At 36.1% G+C, this 27,352-nt stretch overlaps 1 protein-coding gene and 2 long non-coding RNA genes across 3 annotated transcripts in view; 2 read left to right on the forward strand and 1 right to left on the reverse strand.

Annotated features, from left to right (window-relative positions):
- The first annotated feature begins 3,702 nt into the window (after positions 1–3,702).
- On the forward strand, positions 3,703–20,973 carry LOC123865187. Its single transcript, XR_006795933.1, has 3 exons — positions 3,703–3,758; positions 14,456–14,460; positions 20,963–20,973. It is a non-coding gene; the product is annotated as an uncharacterized LOC123865187 (long non-coding RNA).
- LOC123865188 lies at positions 7,869–10,123 on the forward strand. Its single transcript, XR_006795934.1, has 3 exons — positions 7,869–7,881; positions 9,917–9,920; positions 10,069–10,123. It is a non-coding gene; the product is annotated as an uncharacterized LOC123865188 (long non-coding RNA).
- Positions 20,628–27,352, reverse strand: part of LOC123865184 — a 130,765-nt gene continuing 124,040 nt past the window's right edge. The window contains exons 5-8 of the mRNA XM_045906056.1: positions 26,062–26,195; positions 25,231–25,346; positions 23,104–23,207; positions 20,628–21,067 (exon numbers count right to left, since the gene is read on the reverse strand). Coding sequence (XP_045762012.1) covers positions 20,967–21,067; positions 23,104–23,207; positions 25,231–25,346; positions 26,062–26,195 — 455 coding nt within the window. The 3' untranslated portion in view covers positions 20,628–20,966. The remainder of the gene's footprint in view (positions 21,068–23,103; positions 23,208–25,230; positions 25,347–26,061; positions 26,196–27,352) is intronic.

Here is a 27,352-nt window from a genome sequence, read left to right on the forward strand (position 1 = left end):
TCGTAGCTCCTAAACTAATGAACTGATTTTAATTCAGTTTTTTTTGTTTGAAAGGTGGCTTGATCGAGAGTGTTCTTAGCTATAATCCAAGAAAATCGGTTCAGCCGTTTGAAAGTTATCAGCTCTTTTCTAGTTACTGTAATCTTCACTTGTCGGGGGTGTTATAAATCTTTAATTTACACTTGTGTGTAAACATTGTATGAGCGGAAACGGAATACAGAATCATGGTGATTTGACATCTGCAAATTAATTTGTACACAAACAAGCATGCTTTATTTTTAGTTTTTTTACAGTTAAACCGCTTCCACAAAATATAATATGTTTCTACAATACTTCGTTAATATACTTTATCTGCCGAACTCTACATCCGTGTGTCTCTTACTCATAGTATCTATTATGCTACAGTTGGATAGTGTTTAGAATTCTTGCTAATGTAAAACAACATTTTATTCTCTTTATTTCTTACTAGAAAATAGGACTTTTTTGGAAAATAATTGGTACAAAAAAATTTCAAGGATTAAAACAAACCCCCATACACCCAGAGTGGGGGCGTCCCTCGCCTCATACCCCGATTGCCATCTCAACATGTCGCGAACTATAGCGGCCTTGAGAGCTACATCGGTTACTTAGTTCTTTGTGTGTGTGTAGAAATTTGTAAAACAGACAGCAAAGCTGTGATAGTTCAACAAAAGGATTTATGGGATAGGTAGGTATAATTTAAATCCCTTTTGGATTTAATGTAGGTCCGAAATTCACACATCGGACTTGTCATACCCACTTCTAACGCATGCCTTTGCGTTGGAATTTCTCAAAAACCTTTCTCAGATCCCTCTAAGAAAGGATTTTGTGACATCTACCTATATTATATACCTATTATTATGCAATATCTCAAGTTTCTGAACCTGATTATAATACATTAAATACTTTGACCTAGGTAATACATTATTAGACAATGCCTGCAACTTCGACTGCATCGATTTAGGTTTTTCAAAATCCTGTGGGCACTCAAATTTTCTAGTATAATAAGTGGCTTATGTAGGTATCCGTATATCTGGAATTTCATCAAAATAGGAATGGGAATGGGGTGTGAAAAGAAAAACAGACAGGCACACTTTCCCATTTATAATAATTAGTGGATAAAGTTTCCTGTCTGACATGATGTTTGATTCCTATACCTAAGTTCAAAAGCCAAAGGGTTTAGATTAGATTAGGTTATTTATTAATTGCAAAACTGTATGTACAATAGGGTGTTAAAATTATAAAAGTCCAATTACAATCTGCCACGCAATGGCGCGCAATTTTTTCAGTAGCAGGTAAATTTTTACAAAGTTTACTTGTACATACATTTTAATTAAATCAAAATGTCAATGGGAAACTATGTAAGGTTACTGAACTTATTAAGCTGCAAAGAATCTCTAAAAATATAATAATATTTCAACTAAACTTTAAATCAACAAAAGAACGCCACTTCAAAGAGTGCTAAGAATTTAAACTTCAAATTGAAACCTTTGTATATAAATCCTTTTAGATTCCTTCACCGACGTCTGCTCATTCAAAACGAAAACATTTTACAATTGTGTCAAAATAACTTGCCAACGAAAAATGTCGAGGAATTTTACGAGAAGAAAAACTACACAATTCCAGTACAAACAGTGAGTACGTGCCTTTTAGTTTCCACTAAGGGCGTTTTAAGGAAAAATAACAAAAAGATGAGATAGACATATTATTATTATTGTAGGAAAATCGTTTGTATTGGAGAGGAAATAAGATTCACTAGCCTTAAGGGCTGGCGCCAAGTTTTGGAAGGCCACTCAAATAATTTTATTATTCTCAATCAGATCTAAAATTTTACCTTATTTGACGTTTTGAAATTGCGGAAAATACTTACTATCTTTATGAGAAAATATCTATTGATATTTTTTTTTCATCATTCATTATAAATTAAATGAAGTAATTAGTGTTTTCGTTGGGATTCATTTGGTTTCACACATTCTATTGGATTTTAGTCAAAAGTTATTTGTAAAAGAAAAGCCGAAAAATTATTTTGCATGTCAGTGAGATAGGGCGACTTTCTCTATTATTAATTTTACTACATAATATCCACGACCTCGTATGCGTCGGTTTATATTTTTAAAAACCCCTTAGGAACTCTGTTGTTACCCGAAAATAATGCCTACATCATTTTCCAGGTCTTTAACTAGGTCCATGCAAGAAATTAGGTCAATCCGTTCCTACTCTGTTGCGGCGAAATTTAAGGACAAACAAAAATATTATTCGCAATTTAGTAATTTCAGTAGTGATACAGATCCAAACATTTTACTAATGTAAATTAAAAATTTATAGCACCCCCCACAAGTGAAGGTTACAGTAATAACTAGAAAAGAGCTGATAACTTTCAAACAGCTGAACCGATTTTCTTGGATTATAGCTAATAACTCTCTCGATCAAGCCACCTTTCAAACAAAAAAAAAACTAAATTAAAATCGGTTCATTATTTTAGGAGCTACGATGCCACAGACAGATACACCAGATACACACGTCAAACTTATAACACCCCTCTTTTTGGGTCGGGGGTTAAAAATAAATTCCTTTATTAAGTTATAGTACCTATGTAAGTTAAACTAGCAAAGACCAGCGTATGTTGAGTAAAATGTTAACAAAGGTTAGGTACCGCCCTGCGAAAATTTCACTAACGAATTTCTAACTTGGAACAAGCTTCTCAAATATTCTATTTGAAGGTCAGTGCTACACGAAACCTTGAATTAATTTGAATAAAAACTAGCTGACACGCGCCGGCCTCACTCAGTTGAAAATTCTCACCGTCATTTCATCAATAATTTTTGGGAGTTTTCCGATGAGTGAATACCTATTGTAAATATTAGCACGCTATAAAGTACAATAATGAAGAAAAACCACCATCACATTTTGACGTCGGGACCACTTACTCATACTGAGCAAATAAAATTTCATTTCATTTCTGAAAATCCTTTTTTTCTTCAACGTAAATGCATTTGGGAGGAAAAAATCAGAAGGAACCTCCAGAAATTTTTCCCCGTGTATAAATATATTTCATTTTAGAACGCTCTGAAAAACTCTGTATTAGTTTGCCAAGCAGAGTTAAGCTAATTAACATTATATACACTGAAAATTTCCAAGGCTAGACAAAATTGTGTCTAAACATTGAAAATGTTAACGGGACTCAAAACTATGCAGGCCTGGATGCCTCTTAAAGAGAATAGGGGGTAGATTTTATAAGAACTAGGACTAACTAGAAAACTAGGTGTCATAGGATCGACGAAGCCCGTAAAGTGTAAGCACTCAAACAAGCCGATTTACACGAAGTGTGCAATAGGCTTGAGTGGCAGCTTTGTTTCGGAAGTAAAATATCCGCTATCACTGAGCCATTTAAATTTGTAGAGCCTGCAACTTGCAAAACCTTAACGGATAGTGAGCTGTGAGAGTGAGAGAGTGAGTAATGTTTACTCTTTACTTATTTATTTTGCTGGTTCAGTGATCCCAAGAAAATCTTGGTCTCCAGTACTAGAAACTACCACTAATTATATTATGTAGAATGTAGATATAATATGTATATGAAGAGGCCACTGTTGGGGGTATGCAATGATACTCTTTTAGTAGGTAACTTTTTAATATTTCCAAATATTCTATATGATATATAAGAAGATAAGAGAGGTGGCTCCCACCCTTTCTTCTTTCTGGGCTGGTTTCCGCACTTAAGCGTTTCCGTCTGTTATGCGTGCGTTGCTCCTCCCCGCCGAAGTCTTCACTCTAGCCATTTCTTCACTTCGCCCAGGTTGCCAGGGTGGCTCCCACTCCCAGCCTGCCAGGTGGGTTGAGATAAGGTGAGAAGAATTACAACTATAATATTAAGAGCCGTCTCCGTCTCCTATTCTGGAGGTCGAGGTTCCATGCCGGAACTTACTTTTCGAAGTTATGTGCGTCTTGAACAATTAAATATACTTACTTAACTTGACTTTACGATAAAGATAAACACTGTAAGCAAAACTGTTGCGATGGGGATAATGATTTAGCTACTAATACAGTATTGAAGCTGTGATAGCATAGTGGTTAGGACGTCCGCTTCCTAATCGGAGGTCGGGGGTTCGATCCCGGGCACGCACCTCTAAATTTTCGTAGTTATGTGTGTTTTAACTAATTAAATATCACTTCCTTTAACGGTGAAGGAAAACGTCGTGAGGAAACCTGCATGCCTGAAAGTTCGCCATAAGGTTCTCAAAGGTGTACGGATTTGGCCAGCGTGGTAGACTATGACATAAACTCATCTCATTCTGAGAAGAGATCCGTTCTCAGTAATAGATCACTAATGGGTTGAGATATGATAATGATTTAGCTACAATTAATTATACTTACAGTATTAATTTTAACATCTTATTTCTTATCTCGCGCAATGCTTACAATTAAGCATTTGTAGGCTTAGCTGGATTATTACCGTAACTCTGATGTTATTACGGCATTAAACGGATCTTGATATTATAATAGGCTTTACATGGGTTTATAATATCAATTATACAAGTATCTATCTATACAGAGTGGTTTAAAGTCTTAGTAGGTACTTCCTTAGTAGTTGGCATCAGTTTTCCTCTCCACTTTTCATATTAAAGGTACCTTCAAGTCATGAGAGAATAAGCATCTTCTAAGCAACCGCGCTCGATCTCAGTAATTGATTTCAGGCCATGAGCTAGTACTGCATACCGGTAAGCAGTGTGTGGGACGACCTCCAGCCCGCTGGACCGATGACCTGAAGAAGGTGGCGGGGAGCGGGTGGATGAGGAAGGCGGAGGACCGTGTTTGGTGGCGCGCTCTCGGAAAAGCCTATGTTTAGCAGTTGACGACGCATACAGGCTGATGGAATGGAATGGAATATGATGGCTATTTTGTAAATTCAAAAAAAGCAGCTCGAGGGTTGTCTAAGTTCAAGAGTTCCCATGGGATTTTTGAAAACCTAAATCCACGCGGATAAAGTCGCGGGCATCAGCTAGTTGAAAAGCTTACTAAAACCATGCCTTGTTGATTGTGTTTGCTTTATTATTGCCCAAACGAAAATAGACTCGATTAATTAGGAGCTTTTCATATTAAGCAAAGTATACCTACTTACCCTAAATCCAACACTGTTTTGGATAACCCATTTTCTTACCCTGGGGTATAGGACTGAGCACCTCTCAGGGTAAAGTCTTCTCATTATTTTCGTTCGTATTCTAGGGTTAATTAATTCTCGCAAATACCAACGTGTCAGCGATTTCAATTTCACTTTGTAAACAAAAAAATACGAAATCGAAATAAATTCCTCCACTCAGATAATCCTCAAGCGAACGTATGAAGCTTAAAAAATCGACAACGGATTTATAGATTTAACCCTCCAGCTAGGGAGCAAACAATTGATGAGTTATTATCACTCAGTTGCAGGCTCACTCAGTTCACTCACCGAGTTAAACACAAAAGGAATATATTCACCTGCTAATATGTGATGCACGTTAGTTATGAATAATTCACGGCAGATTTGTACGGCGTTTTGGAAAATATGCTAACATTCTAATTTGAAAATTCTGAAACAGAGAAGTGGTCAAACATTCAAACCTCTATAATAATTTTCTTTCAATAAATTCTACTTTGAAAAAAAAATTGGTTGTCTGTAAAGTCGGTTTACTGACGATAGTTGAACGTGACAACAAAGGCCGATTGTGCTTCTTTGTCGCTCGTTCCGCGCTCTCGCTTGCACTTCAAGCCTTACATGGAACGCCTCAGAGCGAGTTAACGCCGCATGAGTCATGTTTTTTCGTGCGTGCAGCCGGCTCTATCGAATTATAAGACGTTGTCACGTCAAAAAAATTAGTTCCTTTTAAATCCGACAATATTATTGAATTATAGGTTTAACCCTTCAGCTAGCGAGCAAACAATTATTGATGAGCATTGATGAGTTATTATGACTCAGTTGCAGGCTCACTCAGTTCAATCACCGAATTAAACACAAGAGGAAAATGTTCACTTACCTGCACATGCACATGAATCCATCCATACTTCCATACTAATATTATAAATGCGAAAGTGTGTCTGTCTGTGTGTCTGCTACCTTTTCACGGCCCAACAGTTTAACCGATTCTGACGAAAGGTAGAGAGTTAGCTTATATCCCGGGGACGGACATCAAAAACTCAAACGATTCTGACGTTTGGTACAGGGTTGGCTTATATCCCGGGGACGGACATCAACAACTCAAAAGTGATGAACGTTCAAATCTCCACAATTTACTTTCAATATTCTTTTTTTTTAAGAAAAACGTAGCTCATAAACTGACAATAATTGATTTATTAGATTTAACCCTCCAGCTAGCGAGAAAACAATTGATGAGTTATTATCACTCGGTCGCAGACTCCCTCAGTTCACTCACCGAGTTAAACACAAAAGGAAAATGTTCACCTACTAATATTGCACGTGATTTATGAATAATTCATAGGTCATAACGCACAGCGTTGTGATTTTAGTGTGTGATACTAGAGATAATTATGTTCTTTCAAATAATGTAAGTATTTTGTATAAGTGAATTGTTCAAAATTGGTTAACATGCAGTCTTAATATCAAATACCATTTCTATTACGTTATTTGGAGTTCTGTGATTACAGCTCATGTTAAGTATGAATAAATCAGAACCAGAGATAGATAGCACTCTAATTTGTACCTACTATGTTCTTTTGCGAAAAATTCTGCTCTCATCTGAAATTTGAATTTCGGGGAGGACGCGGACTTTGATAAATGGTTATGGCAACAGAAGTGTACACCTTGTTACTTTTTACCTCTACAGTGGTGAAGTTGGATTTGACGTGCATATATTACTTTATGGATTTAGGTTTTCAAAAATCCCGTGGTAAGCCTTTGATTTTCCGGAGTAAAAAGAAGTCTATGTCACTCTGTTGCGACGTGATTTAAACAAATAAACTAACTAACAAACAAACACACTTTCGCATTCATATACCTATAATATGGGTACCTACATTTACTATTAAGGCACAAGGCACACCAACGGAGCCGAGGCGCGCCAGCTGACATGATAGCAACTCAAACTTAGGATGAGATCTATGGAGAGCACTATGACTTTGCTCAGACTTAAGACACTTCACACTGTTATAACGAGCCAGCGTTATACCGCTGGCATAAGTCTATCTCGTTTTAACTGGAGCTTAAGTCTAAGCAAAGTCAAATTGCGGTCTATAAATTTCAACCAAGATTTGAGCATAATGGCGACGATGCGACGCAAAACTACTGCGCACTCAACAGCAACTCCTCTAACGTTGCACCAAGTAAGATGTAATCTACCGTTTCCAGTAGGTAGGTATAGTGACTGAACTCAGTACACAACCTTGGTCCTTCTTCATTATTTTATTTCTATTACAAGAAGCCCGACCCAAAACGAGGGGTGTTATAAGTTTGACGTGTGTATCTGTGTATCTGTCTGTGGCATCGTAGCTCCTAAACTAATGAACCGATTTTAATTTAGTTTTTTTGTTTGAAAGGTGGCTTGCTCGAGAGTGTTCTTAGCTATAATCCAAGAAAATCGGTTCAGCCGTTTGAAAGTTATCAGCTCTTTTCTAGTTATTGTAACCTTCACTTGTCGGGGGTGTTATAAGTTTTTTATTTACACTTGTTTTATCAGTGTTGATAAAATAATTATGATTTTTTAATGCTTTTGTAGTATAAATACTTACCCCTTTTATCATTATAACAATGACCAAGTAGGTAATTATACTACAAAAGGAGATCCATAATGTGTTTTCACAGCTAATACTGCGATTGAGTAAATGTTTAACCATGGTACGTTTGATACAACGGTGTATTCAGGAGCAATATACTAAGTATTTTGTGATTGCATTCGCTTTGTGCACTGAATTAGTGTAGATCCACTTAATTAATTCACATTCGCATATTATAATCCTTTGACTAGTTAAGTTAACCTGCAGCTGCTGGCTGAAACGAATTTAAATTTCTACACTATAATCCATTCATACTATCCATACTTAATAGTGATAATAATAAAAGCGAAAGTGTGTCTCTCTGTCCATCTGTCTGCTAGCTTATCACGGTTCAGCTGCTTAACTGATTTTGACGGGTACAGTTACCTTATATCCCAGGGATGGATGGAAGGCTAATTGTTGTCCTTTAAAATCAAATAGCTCCTGTAAGATTAAAAAAAAACTAAATAAATGATGACAAATTTACGAGCATCACCTATTTGGTACAGAGATAGCTTGCATCCCGGAGATATACATGTATAGTATATAATATATATAAGTTTTGTTAATCTCGGAAGATCAAAGAGTTCCCACGGATTTTTAACCCCCGATCCAAAAAGAGGGGTGTTATAAGTTTGACGTGTGTATCTGTCTGTGGCATCGTAGCTCCTAAACGAATGAACCGATTTTAATTTAGTTTTTTTTGTTTGAAAGGTGGCTTGATCGAGAGTGTTCTTAGCTATAATCCAAGAAAATCGGTTCAGCCGTTTGAAAGTTATCAGCTCTTTTCTACTTACTGTATGTAACCTTCACTTGTCGGGGGTGTTATACATTTTTAATTTACACTTGTTCGCGAAGTCGTAGGCGTCATCTCGTAAGAACTCTAATTGGAGCAAGGATAAAATTATTTATTAATTATGAAATTTGAACTTTGTATTATAATTATGTTTTCACGCCCTATGTATTGATGCAAGGTCGAAGCAATTATAAAGTTTATGTTTCAGTGTTAGTTTACTTACTATTGTTTCAACAAAGTTGCTGTTTGCGAATGAGTGGGTAATTAAAATAAACTTCCTGTTGTTAAAGTTCACCTGAGATAGTTTGGTATATAGTGAAAGCTTTTATAGTTTCTAGTGCGTTTTACGTTACTGGATACCTAATTACTTTACTGTAATAAAATCTAAGTACTAGAACTGGACTAGTAATATAAATTCGGTAATTAGACTATAATAAATAATTATTATTCATGAAGAGCCAGCGATTGTCAGACTTTCGTTATTTTATAAAAGCTGAAAGTTTATCTGCGTATTCTCCCCAACACACAGGGAGGAACGATTAGTAACTATGAAATTTGGATCATGGTGGCTTTGGGAGATAACATGTAATAAAGATATAAGATAATAAAGTAAAGTCTATTTTTTTATATTTTCTTCGGAATACTATTAGAAATCACCTCATGCATTACCAAACATTTAGTGTCGTAGCAACCCCTGCCTTGAAGTTTAAAAGTTTAATACTTTGAGACTTCAACCGATTTTGATGAAATTCGGTAGGTTTAGAGTTAACTTGAACGAATGAACTTGGAATGATGCGCAACAATAGTAAATCTTAGTGGTATTTTTTGTTGTGTTGAAAGCAGATTGTAAAACATTTAATATTTGATAATTAATAAAAAAAAAAACTTGTATCCCGGGGATGAATATAGGCTTACTTATACTTATACTTTTATCCCGGAAAATCAAAGCGTTCCCACGGGATTTTTGCATAACTTTAATCCACGCGGACGAAGTCGCAGGCATCACCTAGTAGCTAAATAAAAAGTATTTTCAGAGGAATACTCGTATTATTTCGCTATTATTTCCGACAAAGTGACTGGCTAAGTAATTAAAGTAAACTTCCTGTTGTGAAGTTTCCCCCGAGATAGTTCGTTACAATGCAAACTTGTGTTCGTATTTTCAAGTGTTTCTGATTCAGCTGGCTAATTTGAGAAGTTTTGTTTTTAACTATTAACTACAAGTACGTAACTTTCATCGTTAAGGTTTTGTTACACAAATATGTTTTATTTTTCTTGTATTTTTTGCTTACAAGCTTTCCGTTTTTACGTACCCAATGTTAGAATTTTCAATGACTTTAGCAGAGTCAATAGTTTCTCAAAAAGACGGGTCTGATGTACACAAGGAAGACGAATATCATGTCCAATGTTCATATACCGACTTTCGATCCGCCCAGTAATCGTCGAGAGCTCTGCACTCGAAATTGTAGAAGTGTATACCTACCTAGAAAACACGGTCCTAGGTGCACACGGTGCAGCTAGGCAGGTCCAATTTCGAGAAAGAGGTTAGCTGCCGAATTCAACTCGGCTGGGAAAATGCTAGATTTTTTAACCCCCGACCCAAAAAGAGGGGTGTTATAAGTTTGACGTGTGTATCTGTGTATCTGTCTGTGGCATCGTAACTCCTAAACTAATGAACCGATTTTAATTTAGTTTTTTTGTTTGAAAGGTGGCTTGATCGAAAGTGTTCTTAGCTATAATCAAAGAAAATCAAGCGTATAAAACAAAAGTTATCAGCTCTTTTCTAATTACTGTAGTAACCTTCACTTGTCGGGGGTGTTATAAATTTTTGATTTAGACTTGTCTCTTTCAAAATTCATCAGAACCTAGAGACTTTGAATAGTGCAATATAATGAACTTTATTGTGTGATTCTAATTTCTATAGGTGTACATTATAGATTTTACTCTATAGAAACTTTCAATGTCAAATAGGTAGGTATTTAGTCTCAGAATTTCATGATTGCTTCTCGAAACTAACTTTTAGTTCTTAGCGTTTAACCGGATAGTTACAAGCTAAGCAGTAACTTCTTAATAGCTAGTCACAAAAACTAATTAGCTTGCGTAAGTTTGAATTTTGACTGGTGGTACAAAATACAAGCGGAGGATGCGATGTACAATTTAAGTTAAAAAGATTAAAATAATTTATTCTACAAAATAATTATGTACCTAAGGGTCGAATTTTCTATAGGTAGGTATACTAAACAAAACCATGTAATTTCGATCATTTTATCATACTTTTTAAAATAAATAATATAATCATATTTTTTAAAAAAACATAATCATATTTTTTTAAATAAAATACTTAATTTTTTCACATATTTATTCAAACATTGCTTTATTTTTCAATGAGATATATTTTTAAAATACCTTTTTATTTGGTTCAGAAAAATATCCTCTGTAAATTAAAATATAGACCTGTATTTTCTATTAAAGCATGTTGGCTGTGCAAAATAATTAAAAGGCCTACAGAATAGTGACCTCAAATAGAATATTTCAGTACCGCTGGTAACTTTGAAATTTAAGGGAATTGTTAGTAAGTACTTAGTTCGTCAACCAAGCTATTTGTAATATAATAAATAAAATTATCTATACTAATAAATAAAATTGGAGTGTCTGTCTCTAATTTCGAAATAACTACCTCATATTAAGCTCAAATGGTTATTTGAACGATACCAACACTGAATCACACGTTTTTAAAATTTTTGTCTGTCTGTCTGTCTGTCTGTCTGTCTGTCTGTCTGTCTGTTTGAAAAGGCTAATCTTCGGAACGGCTGGACCGATTTTGACGGGGTTTTCACAGACAAGTAGAGGATTGATCAGGGAGTAAAATAGGCTACTTTTTTAACCGACTTTCAAAAAGGGAGTTGTGTTTTTCTTCCTATATACACCGAAATCTCCGAGATTTCTGAACTGTAACAGATTTGCGTAATTTTTTTTTTAATCGATAGAGGAACTTTGTGACAACTTTCCCACGGGATTTCAGACCCTAAATCCACGCGGGCGAAGCTGCGGGCATCAGCTAGTTTGTAATATAATGCTCAAGTAATTTGGTAGCTTAAACCCTTTGAAAGAGTTCACCAACAAAATTTACTATCAATACGTTGAGAACTTCAAAGTAGGCAATCAACACTTGTATAACATAGTATACTATATTTTTAGTTGGCTTAAAATATCTTTTAATTTTTTGTTTTATAATAATATCTTGCCCTACTACGAGAATCTCATTTGATAATAACTGTACTTATAACAATGTAAACAACCGCTAAACGAAAATTAGTCAAATAACTCAAAATTTTAAAAAAATCCCCTGACACAAAAACCTCTCGATCAAGCCACCTTTCAAACAAAAAAAAAAACTAAATTAAAATCGGTTCAGTCGTTTAGGAGCTACGATGCCACAGACAGATACACAGATAGGTACACACATAAATCTTATAGCACCCCTCTTTTTGGGTCGGGGGTTAAAAACTAAGGCTGTTAATGTTTAAAGCAATAAGTTCAACAGACAAAATAACATTAAGCATCTAATTCACTATTTATCCAACAAATAACCACTCTTCTCTATAAAGCTTCGAAACAAAAGCAAGGTCCCATTTCCTGCTTTATGAACTTGTGGATACGTCAACCCTCTCTCAAGCACTTCACTACCCCGGTTCAAAGTACCCACATGACATAAACCTTTTTGTTTCCATAACCATTCATCAATGTCGCCGTCCGAACCGGACGTTAAATTAAAAATACGACCACTTTTTGGGGCAAAAGAAACAAAACTCGGTACAAATCACAGCGCTCCGCGTTATGAATTATTCATAACTCACGTGAGCAATAATAGCAGGTGAATATTTTCCTTTTGTATTCAACTCGGCGGGTGAACTGAGCTGAGCCTGCCACCGAGTGATAATAACTCATCAATTGTTTGTTGGCTTGCTCAATAGGGTTGAACTTTTCTGAATTCTTCTCTTTAATAAATCTTATCACGAGCAAACTTTGCTTTAATTGCCAGTTCTTTAAAAACTACATCCATCCTTTCAAACTGTAACTATCTCTGGCACATTTTTTGTTTAGTTATTTGGACAGACGTTTGGTTAAGGTGCATGAGACGGATCTGCCCGCGAAAATCAAATTTAATTTGGTTTTTCGCAATTTGTAAACTAATACGACAATTATGCTATTTTAATTGCGACAATGGCAGTATCATCCTCACTGGTTTATATAAAAATCTTTACTTGAAAGGGTCCAGTTTAAGAAATTATCTATAGTATCGACTAATTTCTGAGTAACTCATGTCAAACTCATTATTTTGACTAATTTCTTAAACTGAACACTTTCAAGTAAAGATTTTTATGTAATCCTATGAAAACAATACTGCCACTGTCGGAATTAGAATGCCATAAGCCTACTTTGTCGTATTAATTTATAAATTGCGAAAAACCAAATTAAATTTGAATTTCGCGAGCAGACCCGTCTCATGCGCCTTAAAACAAGTTTGAACTAACATTTAATAGGTAGGTTATAAACTTGTGCACACGTCAAACCTCTCTCAACCACTTCATGACTCCAGTGGCATAAATGTAAGCCATTTATCATTGATGTTCAGTCTCTATGTAAATTTCCTGGGTAGCTTCAAAGCTTGCGAATTGAAATTCATACTAATATTGTATGAAATAGAGGTCAGTCTGTGCATAAATAACTGCTTTTTATGAAGCTCTATGCTTATTTATGAAAACACATTTTTGTTATATTTTGTCTGTTTGTTTGGATTAATCTTCAAAACTGATTTTGATTGGACTTTAGCGGGATAGATAAGTACTATGAAAGTGATCTTAGCTACTTTTTATTGAACCCGAGAAAGAAACATTTCTATTACACTTTCATAATAATAGGTATGTAAATATTATGCCTTTTTATTTATTCTTCAAAATACAACATCTTACAAACTAATTCTGGGTACATAATTTTTCGGAATTCGTCTGTTTTGGTGGATTATAGCGAATCAAGCTTGTGCTAGGTAGTAAGTATACCCACATTGCAAAAAATCAGAGAGGTTTACCCTAATTAGTCCACACCTTATATGTTATCAATTTTTCAAAGAAAATATTTTGTGTTAAAAATTCCATTTGAAATATACGGTTCAAATCAGAACGTTCCATGTTATGAATTATTCATAGCTCACGCGAGCAATAATTGCAGGTCAATATTTTTCTTTCATATTAGGCCGCGATTACACCTGTAAGTATTAGTCACGTAAGCAGCTTACGTGATTAACTTACTCGTACGACACAATATTTACACCTTATAACCTTTCCATAGCAGACTCAAAATGCTGTAAGTACATTTAGGTATATTAGTTTTGTTGTAAATTGTGTTGTTGTAATGCACCGGCAACGCATTAGCAGTTCCTCTGGTACCTACTGTTCTGCATGGGCGGCGGTAATCACTTAACACAAGGTGATCCGCCTGCTCGTTTGTTCGTTATTTTTATTTAAAAAAAAAATTACGTAAGCTACTTACGTGAGTAAAACAAGTATAATCGGGGCTTTTAACTCGGCTCGTAAAATGTGCTTCGCTCGCGACCTACCTTACGACTTTTTTGCGTAATCAATATAATTAATTTATTAAATGAATCATTTATTACATACTAGTGACCAACTGCCCGCGGTTTTGTTCCCGTGGGAATTTCGAAAAGCCCAACGCCTTATGATAATTTAAAAAAGAAAACCTCTGCTCAAAATTTAAGGTTTCTAGATCCAAGGGTTTGTTTGGCTAGGCTTGACGGATCGGTGAGTGAGTGAGTCAGGACTTTTGCATGATTAAACTTTCGGTAACTTTGCTACCTACCTTTTTTACAAAAAGAGTTCAAAAAAGCGTAGGTCTTTTTATTGTTGTTAATTTATTGTTATTCGTGTCACTATCGTCAGCTGAATATAAAGACAAGCTTACCTAGACATTTCTTACGTCCTTACAGTATTAAAATAATAGTAAACCCTGCAAACCTATATGAAGCTCCATATCAAAGTGAGCAGGATTTGTAGTATTGTTTTGTGTAACTCTGACACGTTGCTGCGTTACTGTAGCAAGATAGCGTATCCGCCGGCACCCAAAATTTATTGTTGTTTGCCCACTACTTCGTGTCAAATGGAAATGTTAGCATTTCACAATTTTGATATAGGACTAGACAAGGAACCAAAAGCTTAACAGAGCTCTCTCCGTCACTTACTCCATACAATCGTAGTTCCCATTTCATTTGAATATTAAGCAACCAAAGTCCATGAAATTTTGCAGACTATTTGCTAAAATTGATGATTGCAACAACAATTTTTCTTTTTTGTAATCGAAAACAGAACACGGACGTCAAACAGGTTGACTAATTGCAATCATTTCTGACCGGCTAACATTGTTCCGCTAGTGGCTAAAACTCACTGTCGCAGCAAGAACATGGTACATTCAGCCAATCACAGCAATTTGAAATTTGGTTATCACAAATGTACCGATCTAGGAACCGAGAATGCACGAACCAGGGCAGATAGAGATAAGAACAATAATATCATACGTAGGAAATCGACGGGGGATCGTTGACAAGGATAGCCTTAAGGCGGATTTATATTTGACTGACGTGTCGTGTCGTGACGCATCAGAACTGAATCGGTATCATACATTTTGTATGGAAACGTTTACATTGATGTGTTATGACGTGTCGTGATGGCTTCTGATGTGTCGCGTCAGAACCGATCCCAATTCGCGTCAGAGCGGCGGGTTGCGGGGGGTGCGGAAACGGCGCCATCACGACACGTCAGATTATGTGCGCGCCTCAGTGCTGTGTTATGACGCGTCAGAGTCGGATGAATCATAAAAGAACATTTTAAACGTTTGACCTTTTCTAGAGCTGCGTTAGTATTGATTCTAAATATCCTGATGCGTCAGAACACGACATATTAATGTAAACGCTAGGCATCACGTCAGTCTAAATATGTGAGGCTGCCTTTTTATATTGTAGACTAGATGATGCCCGTAGTTTCGCCCGCGTGGATTGGTCAGATCCCTTGCAGCATCCGGATTGAGGAGTTGGAATCCAAATTTTTAAGGTACAATGTCGCAAAGTTTCTCTATCGATAAACAAAAAAATACGCAAATCAGTTCTCGTACGTATCTCGGAGATATCAGTGTACATAGATAGAAAAACACAATTCCTCCATTTTTTAAAGTCGGTTCAAAAAGTAGCTATATTACTCCTTGGTTAATCCTCTACTTGTCTGTGAAAGTCCCGTCAAAATAGGTTCAGCCATTCCGAAGATTAGCCCGTTTAAACAGACAGGCACTTCAATTTTATTTATTAGGTATAGATAACGGGTACATACCACGATAAAAGTATTTTAACTGCCGATATTTCGACTCAGTTACATGAGTCGTGGTTACGACGGGACCACGACTAAAATTAAACCACGAAATGAGCTTAAAATCATTAATCGTGAGTAGGTATAGCTGTTACAGTCTATGCTTATAATGGAAATCACTCACGATCAATAATAATTAATAAGTACAACCATGTGGCCGTTGGAGCCGGAAAGTCCTTGATTGGAGACCGCGTTTAAGCAAGCGTATTCTGGGACGCCCTCCAGCACGATGGACCAACGACGATATAAAGCGGTTAGCGCGAAGTGGCTGGATGAGGATGGCTGAGGACCGGGTGTGGTGGCGCTCTATAGAGAAGACCTATGTCCAACAGTGGACGTCCACAGGCTGATGATGATGATGATGACAACCATGTGAAGCTAGGGCGAGTCAGCTAGCATAAATTAAAAGTGTGTCGCTTGATAAATGTTATTAAATTTCGTAGCTTTATATTCCTCTGTAAATGTCCCCCGGCGTAAATTCCCGAGTGCACAGAATTTGTAGTCCCTGGTTTCAGTACACTCACGCTCTTGCGTTACAGCGAGATAGCGTATCTGGCGGTGCCCAAAATTTATGATTGTTTACCCACTGTTTTAGGCTAAGTGGAAGCTTTACAATTTTCATACATAATCCGTCGGATTATGACACCAATCCCAAGATTATGAGGGATTAAACACGTAATTTAATTTGGTAGCGGATTTTTTGGGCTTCCCATGAAGTATGATACTCGTAAGCCGCAGAATGCTGTCAGTAGTACATTTGTAATAATTACCTACCTATAGATAATTCTATTACACCCAAGTCTAGGTTTCTGTATCTACTAGTAGCTTCAAAACAATGGCAGCACTTTTCTCAAACGTTAATTTTTTCTAAAAAATTGCGTAAGAAACCTCAGAATGATTTTGAATCCCTCAAGTGCTGTCAGTCGAATATTGCTCAAGCAAAACTTTTTTCGAGTCATGCTTTCTTCTTTGAAGTTACCTGAATTTTTAATAATATCCAATATACACCACTATGCAGCGGTAACAAACTCCTATTACAGTAAGTACCTATTTAGTTTAAACCCTACAGTTCTTAATCATTTTTAAAATGGCTGTGATACACAGACCGACAGACAGACGGACTGGATGAAACTATAAAAAATTCCAACATAATATCAGTAGGTAATATTATCGTCGTTAAAATTGTGAATTTTGTTGGCATTTTATTTTCAGTGGCACTGTAGCGTTATAGACTGTATCTGACAGCGCATAAAATTAATTGTTGTTTACGCACTATTTCACGTGAAATGGAAATTTTACTTTGATACATAATCCGCTGGGTACTGAAGCCTATTCAGTTGTACAAAATCTCTAAATTAATCTAAATTGACAGGGTCTAAAAACACTGCAGTCAAAATGGCATCTGCGTAAAAAGCATATAAAAAGCATTTTTTTACACCTGTCAAGATTAGTTTGGGGATTACTGTACAGTCAGTAGACACTTATGACATAAATCCCAACAGTGTCCATCCTAATGAAAAGCAAGCGCGATATTTTTCTTTTTTTTCCGGAGTTTTTCCGCCCAGATAATATGCCGTTCCCCGAACATTTCTATAAGTCACATTGTAGTGGTATTCCATGCACAGAATTGCGCTAGATCTGTGCCTAGCCTAAGGTAACAGATATTTGAAGGTAGACTAATATAATATTTATTTACTTAATCGCTACCTATATTATTAAAATTGGTGTGTTTTTGAAAGTGTGTTTATTTGTTGATTTGTCCTTTAATCACGCTGCAGCGTGCATCGTGTTTTTGCATGGATAATGGAAATAGTTGCAAGATCTGGAGAGTGGCATAAGCTACTTTTCATCCCGGAAAATCAAAGAGTTCCCACGGGACTTTTAATAATCGAAATCGACGCATATGAAGTCACGGGCATCAGATCTTATACGTACAAATCAATTTATTATGTTCCAATTCTATGCGTTTTAGAAAGTTGATATTTTAAAAGTCTTGCTTGAGGATTTGTGGTATATCATCATGAGGTACAATTACTTAGGTAGGCAAAAATGCTTATTTCGTGGTTTAATGTAATAATGTAGATAACGCGTGACCACGACCCTTGCAACTGAATCGAAATATCTACAAACCAAAATCATCAAAATATTATTGTGGTACTCGTATGTACCCGTTACCTACATTATAAAAATGGGTTTTTTTAGAAAAAAAGAATCATACTTTAGTACATCGTTTATTTTTACAATGTCATTTAATAACTAATCATTGTTATTTATTACATTCTAAAATCATTACGAGTTTAATGCATAACTAGGCAAACAAACTTACGCATAATCATAATATATACAATAAACCCTTTTGTTTCCTTCAAATCACAAATATTGGAATTTTAAGGCTTTTTTGAAAAACCGATACCTACACTAAATTATAGCTAATTTTAAAACAAGTGAAGAGTTACCGCCGTAATTTTTACTTGATCAAGCAATTGCCGCGTTTACATTTCATTTCTTAGATGAGAGCCTTAAGAAGTTTTTCTACAAATAAAACATGCTGGACATACTGGACGCCAAAGCAACCAATGACTGATGATGAATGACTGGATGACCGGATAAATAATAAGAGGCTCACCCTCTTAATATGTAGATTGCAGGTAGTGGTAATAGTATTCTCAATATTGAGAAAACGAAGCAATAAGAAGAAAAACGGTAAGCACATACTAAACTTACAAGCTCTGACGGAAGTATTCGGCGTTTGACATCCAACGTTGGCTTTCCACATGCACTCTCCACTTCTAGAGTGGAGACTGAAAGAAGTGCAGTGTGGGGCGCCCTCAGGCATGATCGATGGGTCGATGACGATATAAAGAGGGTAGTGGGAGGCAGCTGGATGATTAAGGCTGAGGACAAGGTATGGTGGTACTAACTAGGGCAAGTTTATTTTCAACAGTAGACCTCGCAGGCTGATATTATGATGGCGATGAGGAAGATGTTCCACATCAGACTAAAAAACTATACCATTTTGTTGGGATTTATTTGCACTTTAAATAAATTGTAATAGAAAAGATTATAAATTACGTACTATTTAAAATTAACTAATACCAAGTACATTTTCCTAAAGTTTTACAATACCTAGGCCCGTAAAATGAAATGTAAAGCAACGTCACTTGACCTGTTTCTAGACTTGAGAATCTCGGTACTAAACAGGGGTTAACTCTTGACGCTTCTAAAGGGGGTTAAAGGGCTTATAGTGACGTAAGCCTTTTCATTTTTAGAGCTAAAAATATCTTTTGCAGTTTCACAACAAGTCTGTTTAATGAGACGTAGAGTATTAAACAAAGTGTAAGATGGTTAAGTAGGTACACATCGATGGTTAAGAGATTCAAGAATGAGATAGGTTTCAACTTTGATTTTAGTGTACAGTGATTGCTTTACGTGAGTTTGCGTTTTAAAATCCTATTTTCAAACATTCAAGCCGCTTCAATGAAAGCTTCAAATGAAAGCTTCAAATAAAAGTTGAAGCTTTCATAATATTAGCTACATAGTTTCCATTTAACAGAAATACTTACCAAGTTAATTTTCATTAATATTAATAGGAATAACTTTATTCAATTCTTAATACGATCGGTAATAATAACTTATTTACATTCGAATAGTTACAATTACCTATTATTTACATTAAATTAATATAATAATCAGTCTATATTAATAATAATTGTTAATTATAAAGCTAATTAATAGCATTGCTAAATCAAGCTCATTTATCTGATTGCTGAAAAATAACAAAATATGCTCAGTTTTTTGAATGATTCTGGTTGTTATTCAGTTCGCACCAACTCTTTTAGCTTTCTTTAAGTTATGCTATTTCTTTATCTTATGAAAGAAATAACCCTTCTTATTACACATGTCAGTTTAGTTTATAGATTGTGTTTGTGTAGATACAACTGAATTAGTATCATTTTAACATATTTAATTCACGTTAGCAAGTATAAGTACATTATCCAAGATTTTTCGTTCGTTCAAGGAGTCTTACAATTTTGGAAAGTAAAATAGACCCACACAATAAAAAATCGTACTAGGCCAAATATTTTTTGTGCTTATGCCACATTCTAGTAAAGATATAAAAAAAACAAAGGCTTATCCAAAAATTATTATTTTAAACAAATTTTAGAAGAATATTCCAGCTAAGCACAAAACTGGCCGAATTGAGAAACTCCTCCTTTTTGGAAGTAAGTTACGTCTATCCTGCAATGACCTAACTGCAAATCATAACATTTTAAAAGTATAATTTATTTTTAGAGATGCCTGGTTAGCATCGTAAATTTAAACTCGATCTTCTGGAATTCTGAGTTCAGAGATCCGTACCGACCGTAATGTAACTTTTTAAGTTAAAAAACTTAATTCCGGAGCTAAGTGATTCGTATTGAGATGTCAACGCACGCATTCATAGTAATTGACAGATTATTTTTACTCACACGTTACGTTAATTAACTTGAAAAGTTACACTAAAGCGCAACGGACACTTATAGAGCCGAGACGTGGCGTCTTTTTTGATAACAACTCAAACTATAATGCTTATAGCTTAAAGAGCGGCGGCGATGCGTGAAAAGCTCAGGCATGCCATGCGCGCCACGCTAATCATAAAATTTTAAGTTATTATCAAAAAGACTCCACTCCACTCAGTCTATATGCGTCAACCCTAATACATGTGGTAGTTATCCCAACTGGGCCACCCGTTGTATGTATCTATTATATGCTAAATAATTCAACATTTTATTTCTTAGAAATACTATTAAATATTTGTACAAATTAACATTAGTTTAACGTTATTATTTTCAATAAAATTAAAACGACATAGATTATAACTTGAAAAAGTATTGTCCTTAATATTACTAAAACAACTTTTATAAAACCCTGGCTTACTACATTTTATCATTACGTCACAGATTATAATAATTCTTTATACTACACTGTGGCTACTGGCAAGACAGCTATCTTATCGAGGTCTCTGTGTAGCTTTCTATCAAGAATTGCAAGACAAATTGTAAAAGGAGGACTAAGATGGTTGGTATGCAGGTTTCTGTAGCACCACCTGAAACAAAAAATAATAAACTTGCGGATATCCGGCGTTTGCTACGCTAACGTTACGTTTTAGTGATCTTAAACCTATTCACATTATTGCCTTTCTAATGAAACCGGTTTGGGGCACATCGGTTGGATAGTTTCAAAGTCTATAGTGGACATAAGTAGAAACATTTTTGTGTTTTATACGTACTACAAGTCGAGATGGCAATCGGGGTGGGTACGCTCCGTACACCCACACAGCACCCACGCTTACCCGGTGCGGGATAGCGTGGGTGACGTACGGGTGTGCGGGACGTCCCCCCGCCTCATACCCCGATTGCCATCTCGACCTGTCACGTATTAGGAAGGCCAAAATGTCCTCCCGACAAAATTTTAGCCACGGCTGCCAATTTCTACAGTTCCCTGTATATTATTATACTCTTTGGACATTAGCCATCGGGAAATATTAAAGTGCACACGTGCGCGCAAATACAGCTAGGTACACTCTCTATTCCCTTAGATGCTCACATAGCTCGTAGCGTTATTATAGAAAGCATTCATGGCACGCGTCTAGGTATTGCACCCTTACAAAATATATTGAGCACTATGTATCGAAATATCACGGTCCGTCGCGTTCTGTACGAAAATTTGTCCACAGCAGTAGAAATTTTCAATCCACTTACATATATTTACTGTTTATATTTTAAGAGAAAATTAAAAAATATAAGATTTACGTAACTATGAACAAAACTACAAAATATTATATACGTATATACAATAGTATATACGTATGTCGAGCACAATCTGTGTAACTCAATAATATTACCGCCCATAACTGCTAAGGTAGATAACTTTTGTTTTTCGATGTTTTCGACATGCCCTACATGCAATGACCTCTATACATATACGTCACTGCTTACATGCTGTTCATTTTTAGGGTTCTGTACCAAAAAGGTAAAAAGGGAATCCTTTTTGTAGTCCGCCTGTCAGTCCGTCTGTTCTTCTGTACATCTGTCCATCCGACCAACTATGTAGTGAATCAGGGACAGTTAGGGAATCCAAAACTACTGAATTTTATCAACAAACTGTGATACTTTAAATTCTCGTAACATTTTACGCCATATTTTTCTCCATAACCGATAACTCTTGACCTTTCTGTAAAATACGGCTCTGTAATGTTTCGAGGTCAAGCAATTTTCACGCTGCTTGACTTTTAAAAGAAAAGCGCTTATATTTCCGACCCTCGTCTGTGCTATTGTAAAAGTTACTAGATCTTTTTGGGATAGTAGGTAGGTAATGCACTTTATATTTCTCTGTGGCGCTTAAAACGCTTTTTCAATGAAAAATCTCCGAGAAAAGCGTTATTGTAACGATTGTACTTGAGATGTTATGCTTTGCGAATTACTTTGACACATTTTTGATGTAACGATTCACATGATTAAGTTGCCTTCAAACTGCGGAAAATATAATATATAAATATCGCTCACCCTACTTTGAAATGTCACTGTTCACACTTAGATGTAATATAATATTATATATTATTATATTATATTAACAACGTAGGGTGAGCGATATTTATATATTATATTATACTAGCTGATGCCCGCGACTTCGTTCGCGTGGATGTAGGTTTTTTAAAATTCCCGTGGGAACTCTTTGATTTTCCGGGATAAAAAGTTGCCTATGTGCTAATCCAGGGTATAATCTATCTCCATTCTAAATTTCAGCCCAATCCGTCCAGTAGTTTTTGCGTGAAGGAGTAACAAACACACACACACACACACACACACACACACACACACACACACACACACACACACACACACACACACACACACACAGACACTCACACACATACAAACTTTCTCCTTTATAATATTAGTGTGATGTCCGTAGTTTGAAGGCAACTTTACGTTGAAACTAAAAGCCCATCGGCCGCATGTCTTCGACTTCATGACATTTTATGGGCCTTTCTTTTCTTTGGTAGGACATTGCTCGCCTAATACAGCAAGGGTGTTGCCTCACTGTATCTATTTACGCTGTTATATTAGTGTGGTGTTTTACCCGTGAAACTCCTGCCTAGTGCGGAGGCCGGGTTAGCGCTGCGCTCGCGCAGAACTATTGTGTGGCTCGTCGCTTTCCAAACGTCGAAAATAGACGCTTCGCATCTGTAACAAAGTGTTATCTTATAATTTTTAAACTGTTTATAGTTAAAAACCTTCATGGACAAGAATTGCAAAATTAAATAGGTAAGTTGTAGGCTAGGGTTTATTTGTAGAACTTGTTTCTGCATATCAGTCTCACAAAATAGTAAAATTGTTTTTAAAATTAAAATAGGATCGCGTAAAGATATTTATTGTATATCTTTTTATCAAGTCATTTAATTTAAATTTCTAATAAGTAATTTCAAAGAAAATGGAAAAAAATCAATGTCAAATTATTAATATTTTCGTTTCATTCCGTAATAAGCTTCTTATCTTATCCAATCATTAAAATTATACAATATACATAGATAATAAGTTAAAACTTAATATAATTATTTCATTTTATTTTTAGTGTATTCTCAATATTTTTTTTGAAACATTTTAGACAAACCAAAACTCTCGGACCTAGCTTTCGTATAAAAAGGACATTAAACATATTTCCAAATCAAAGTAGTCCTAAGGGTTATGTGAAAGTCAGTGAAAGTACCTAAAGCAATAATATATACGTGACATTATTTTTTATAGCTCCCCGGTAACGTGTAACTGGAGTTGAATCTCAATGCCTTCAGAAAATATAGGTAAAGTATAGCCTTATTATGTTACCTAAAAAGGTTCTAGTTCAAAAGAAAAAATACTACCCAAACTTCGGGAATAAAATTAGGACTTCTTTTACCTACTTAAGCATACCTTACATAATGTAAGGTAGGTAATGCTGTTTGTATAATTTTTAGAGAGCTTTCCTTGTTGCCTACTACTAACAAAAAAATATTGTAGATAGTTTCCAACCTATAGGTTTATTTTTTCGCTACTGACCGCACCTGGCTTCAATTAGCCAAAATATAAATCCTCTTTGTTCCTTATCTCGTGGGAATTTCAAAAAATCCAGCTTTATTCCTTATTTATATTATAAAGGGAACCTCTATGTAAAATTTTAGTTTTCTAGGTCCAAAGGTTTGGGCTAAAAGTTGCATTGATTTAGTCATTGAGTCAGGACTTTTCTTTTATATAATACTGGGTGATGCCCCGTAACTTTGATTAAGGTTTCAAAAATTTTGATTTCTTTGATTTTCCGGGATAAAAAGTAGACTATGTCCGTCTGCAGGATGCAAGCTATTTCCGTACCAATTAGATGATACCCGTAGCTTCATCCCTGTGGATTTAAGTTTTTTAAATCCAATTTGAATTCGCTGATTTCCGGGACCAAAACATTAGGCGAGGCTTAGGCAATTGTCCCATCGCTCACGATTAGCGGTAATCGAGTTGAGCTAAAAATAAGAAACAAATTGGCGAGCAACGAGAAACAAGTAGGCGAGCAACGAGAAACGAGTAGGCGAGCAACGAGGACGAGTTGGAATAGTTTTGTACACTCATATTCGCTCACAGTCGCTGGACACTCATATTCGCTCATAGTCCAGCGACTGTGAGCGAATATGAGAATACGACGGGTGATTACTTTCGCCGGTCGCTCGAATAGATGCCGAGACCATACATTATTTACTTTATCTCTGTGTAAAGTTCCGCGAGTTTTTTGACCGCCAAGAGAGCTGCCGCCGCTGCTGAGCGAGTTTTGTTTTTGATAGCTCTTGTCGCTGTAACAAATTAGTAGAGAAAGATTTCTCCCCGATTGTGTGCACAGTCAGCGATCAACTATTAATATATTTATCTGTTTAAATAACACGGAATATTGGTAAACTATATGATTCTTGAGCGGTTAAATTGTCAAGCTCGTCGCTGCCTCGTTCGAGGCGGTCAATCAAGTGCCTCAAGCAGACACTTAACGTTACTTAACAGTGAACGAGAAAATCATCAATAGCTAGACGTTTCTTCGTCCGAGGCGGTCAAACAGGTGCCTTAAGCTTAAGCTGAACATGTTTATCCTATACAATCCACGAATTTAACGTCAGCTTAAATCACCACGCCCAAAGTTTTAGTAATAAAACACATTGATTTTAGTATTAACATGTGTGTTAAATAAGTTAGGAGTCACCTTATCATAAGGGTGGGTACAGGGGAGAGGACGGCGGCCTCCAACTCTAACGTCGATAAACTAGAGGCGTACCCGTTGCTGAAGTTTAGAACGTGGTTAGCAGTGAAACTTGGTACCTGTAACAAAGACAATGTGAACTAACTCAATTTAATTAGGTAGCTTTGCTGCTTATTATAAGCGTGCAGGGCGTGCATGCATGAACGCACTGCTCACCCTAGTCGAAACAGTTCGCTTTGCCGATGTAAAATAACGTATAAGCGTTGTTGCACTGATTGTCTCAGTGACCAGTGGTTTTACCGATATGAGCCAAAAGAATCAGCAAGATGCCAGCGGGTAAGACATATTCATCGCAGAATCTATAGCAATCTCTCTTTTCTCTATTATGACACTCTTGGCAGAGCGATCGTGGTCGTCACTATAGTGTATAATGATGTGTTGCACTGTACTTTGAATTGAACTGTACTGATAACACTTTTAGATGGTTTTTTAAAAATGTTTAATATAATCAAATGTTTAATAGCTACTGAACAAGGCGTGCGCAGCCGGCCGCCGCGCACGCCTTGTTCAGTGCTATAGCACTAAACAATAGTGTTGTGGCACGCCTAATTGGGCGTCTCCATTCCTCTGTCATAGTGCCTTCATTGTGTGACCCTCACAGCCCCCGTTTGGTCTGCCCATCTTATGGGCGATCTAGCACATGTCCTATGACTATGACTAACTGGATCTTTTTGGCTTTGGTAATGTTTCGGCTCCTGGATTCTGGGTTTATAGAAATTTAGAGATAATTGATTAATCCACTAAAAAACGAAACTATATCATTAGGGAACTCACCATTTGTTCATTGACGTACCACGTGATATTAGCAGCTGGCAGCGAAGGCGGCGAAGTGCAGTTCGCCCTGATGTGATCTCCGCCGATGTACGACATCCGATCCGATGTGACATTCGGACTCAGCAATGGGGGCTCTGTAGACAATGAGACTTCTGAATAACGGAGCCTATGATATTTAAATTGAAGAACTTATAAAAATGCCAGTCAAGTGCGAGTCGCAATCGCAGACGAAGGGTTTCGTACCATCGTGCAAGATATATACAGTGGACCCGCGGTAATCCGACAAATGTTTTGCAGGACATTGTCGAACTATCAAATTTGTCGGATTATAGAGTACTGCCTGACCCCCTATAGTCCGGAAATTTTTACAAAAGAGTACCTTGTAATCTGACAAATTACAGATGCAATGATAAGATTCTATATGTTATACATACTCTGAAGTACAAATCATACTTTACTATGTATGTCAAATTTAATAAATTCAATAATAATAGACATGTCGGATTACAGGGGGTGCCGGATTAGACAGGGGCCGGATTACCGGCTGTCCACTGTATTTCTGAAAAGTTAGAGGTGCCACTGAACTTATCATTTTTATAACACCGCAATTTAATGATGGACTGCGCCATCTATGTGATTTATTTAATTATTTTTTTCGTGAAATTTTTTTTTTGTGATGTAACCATAAATTTTCAGTTTTCGGATTTTTTGCTTTACTTGTGCTATTAGACCTACCTACCTGCTTTTCATGATTCTAGATCAACCTATAGGTTTTTTTGACAGACACGACATTCAGACGGACAGACAGAGAGACAACAAAGGTCATATAAGAGTTTCTTTTTTCCTTTTGAGGTACGGAATCCTAAAAAACCTAACTCCCGGGTTGAAGAATCAAAAGTAATATTTTCAGACACAATCGCCCTACAGGATTATTTTATCATCTAAAGCGAGTAAATTGATTCTGATATGAAAGGAGCAAATTATATATACCTACGTATATAACAGACTATAAAGTAATTAATAAATAAACTTCTTATTAGGAAGCCACTGACATGACCCTAATTAGTTAATTACATTATTAAAAACACGTTAAACAAGTTAATTATAACTGTATTAGAGTGATCACTCAACGCTATCCTCATACATCAGTCCACTAGATCCCAACACAGTTTGACCTGAATTTCACGTAAAATCTAAAAGCAAAGGCTAGAAAAATAAATAAATAAAAACTTTTTATAAAAAGTTAAACGCACTCAAAACAAGAGCATTACGCCCCGTTGGAGAAAAAATA

Source organism: Maniola jurtina, chromosome 5, assembly GCF_905333055.1.
Source record: "Maniola jurtina chromosome 5, ilManJurt1.1, whole genome shotgun sequence".
NCBI lineage: Eukaryota > Metazoa > Arthropoda > Insecta > Lepidoptera > Nymphalidae > Maniola > Maniola jurtina.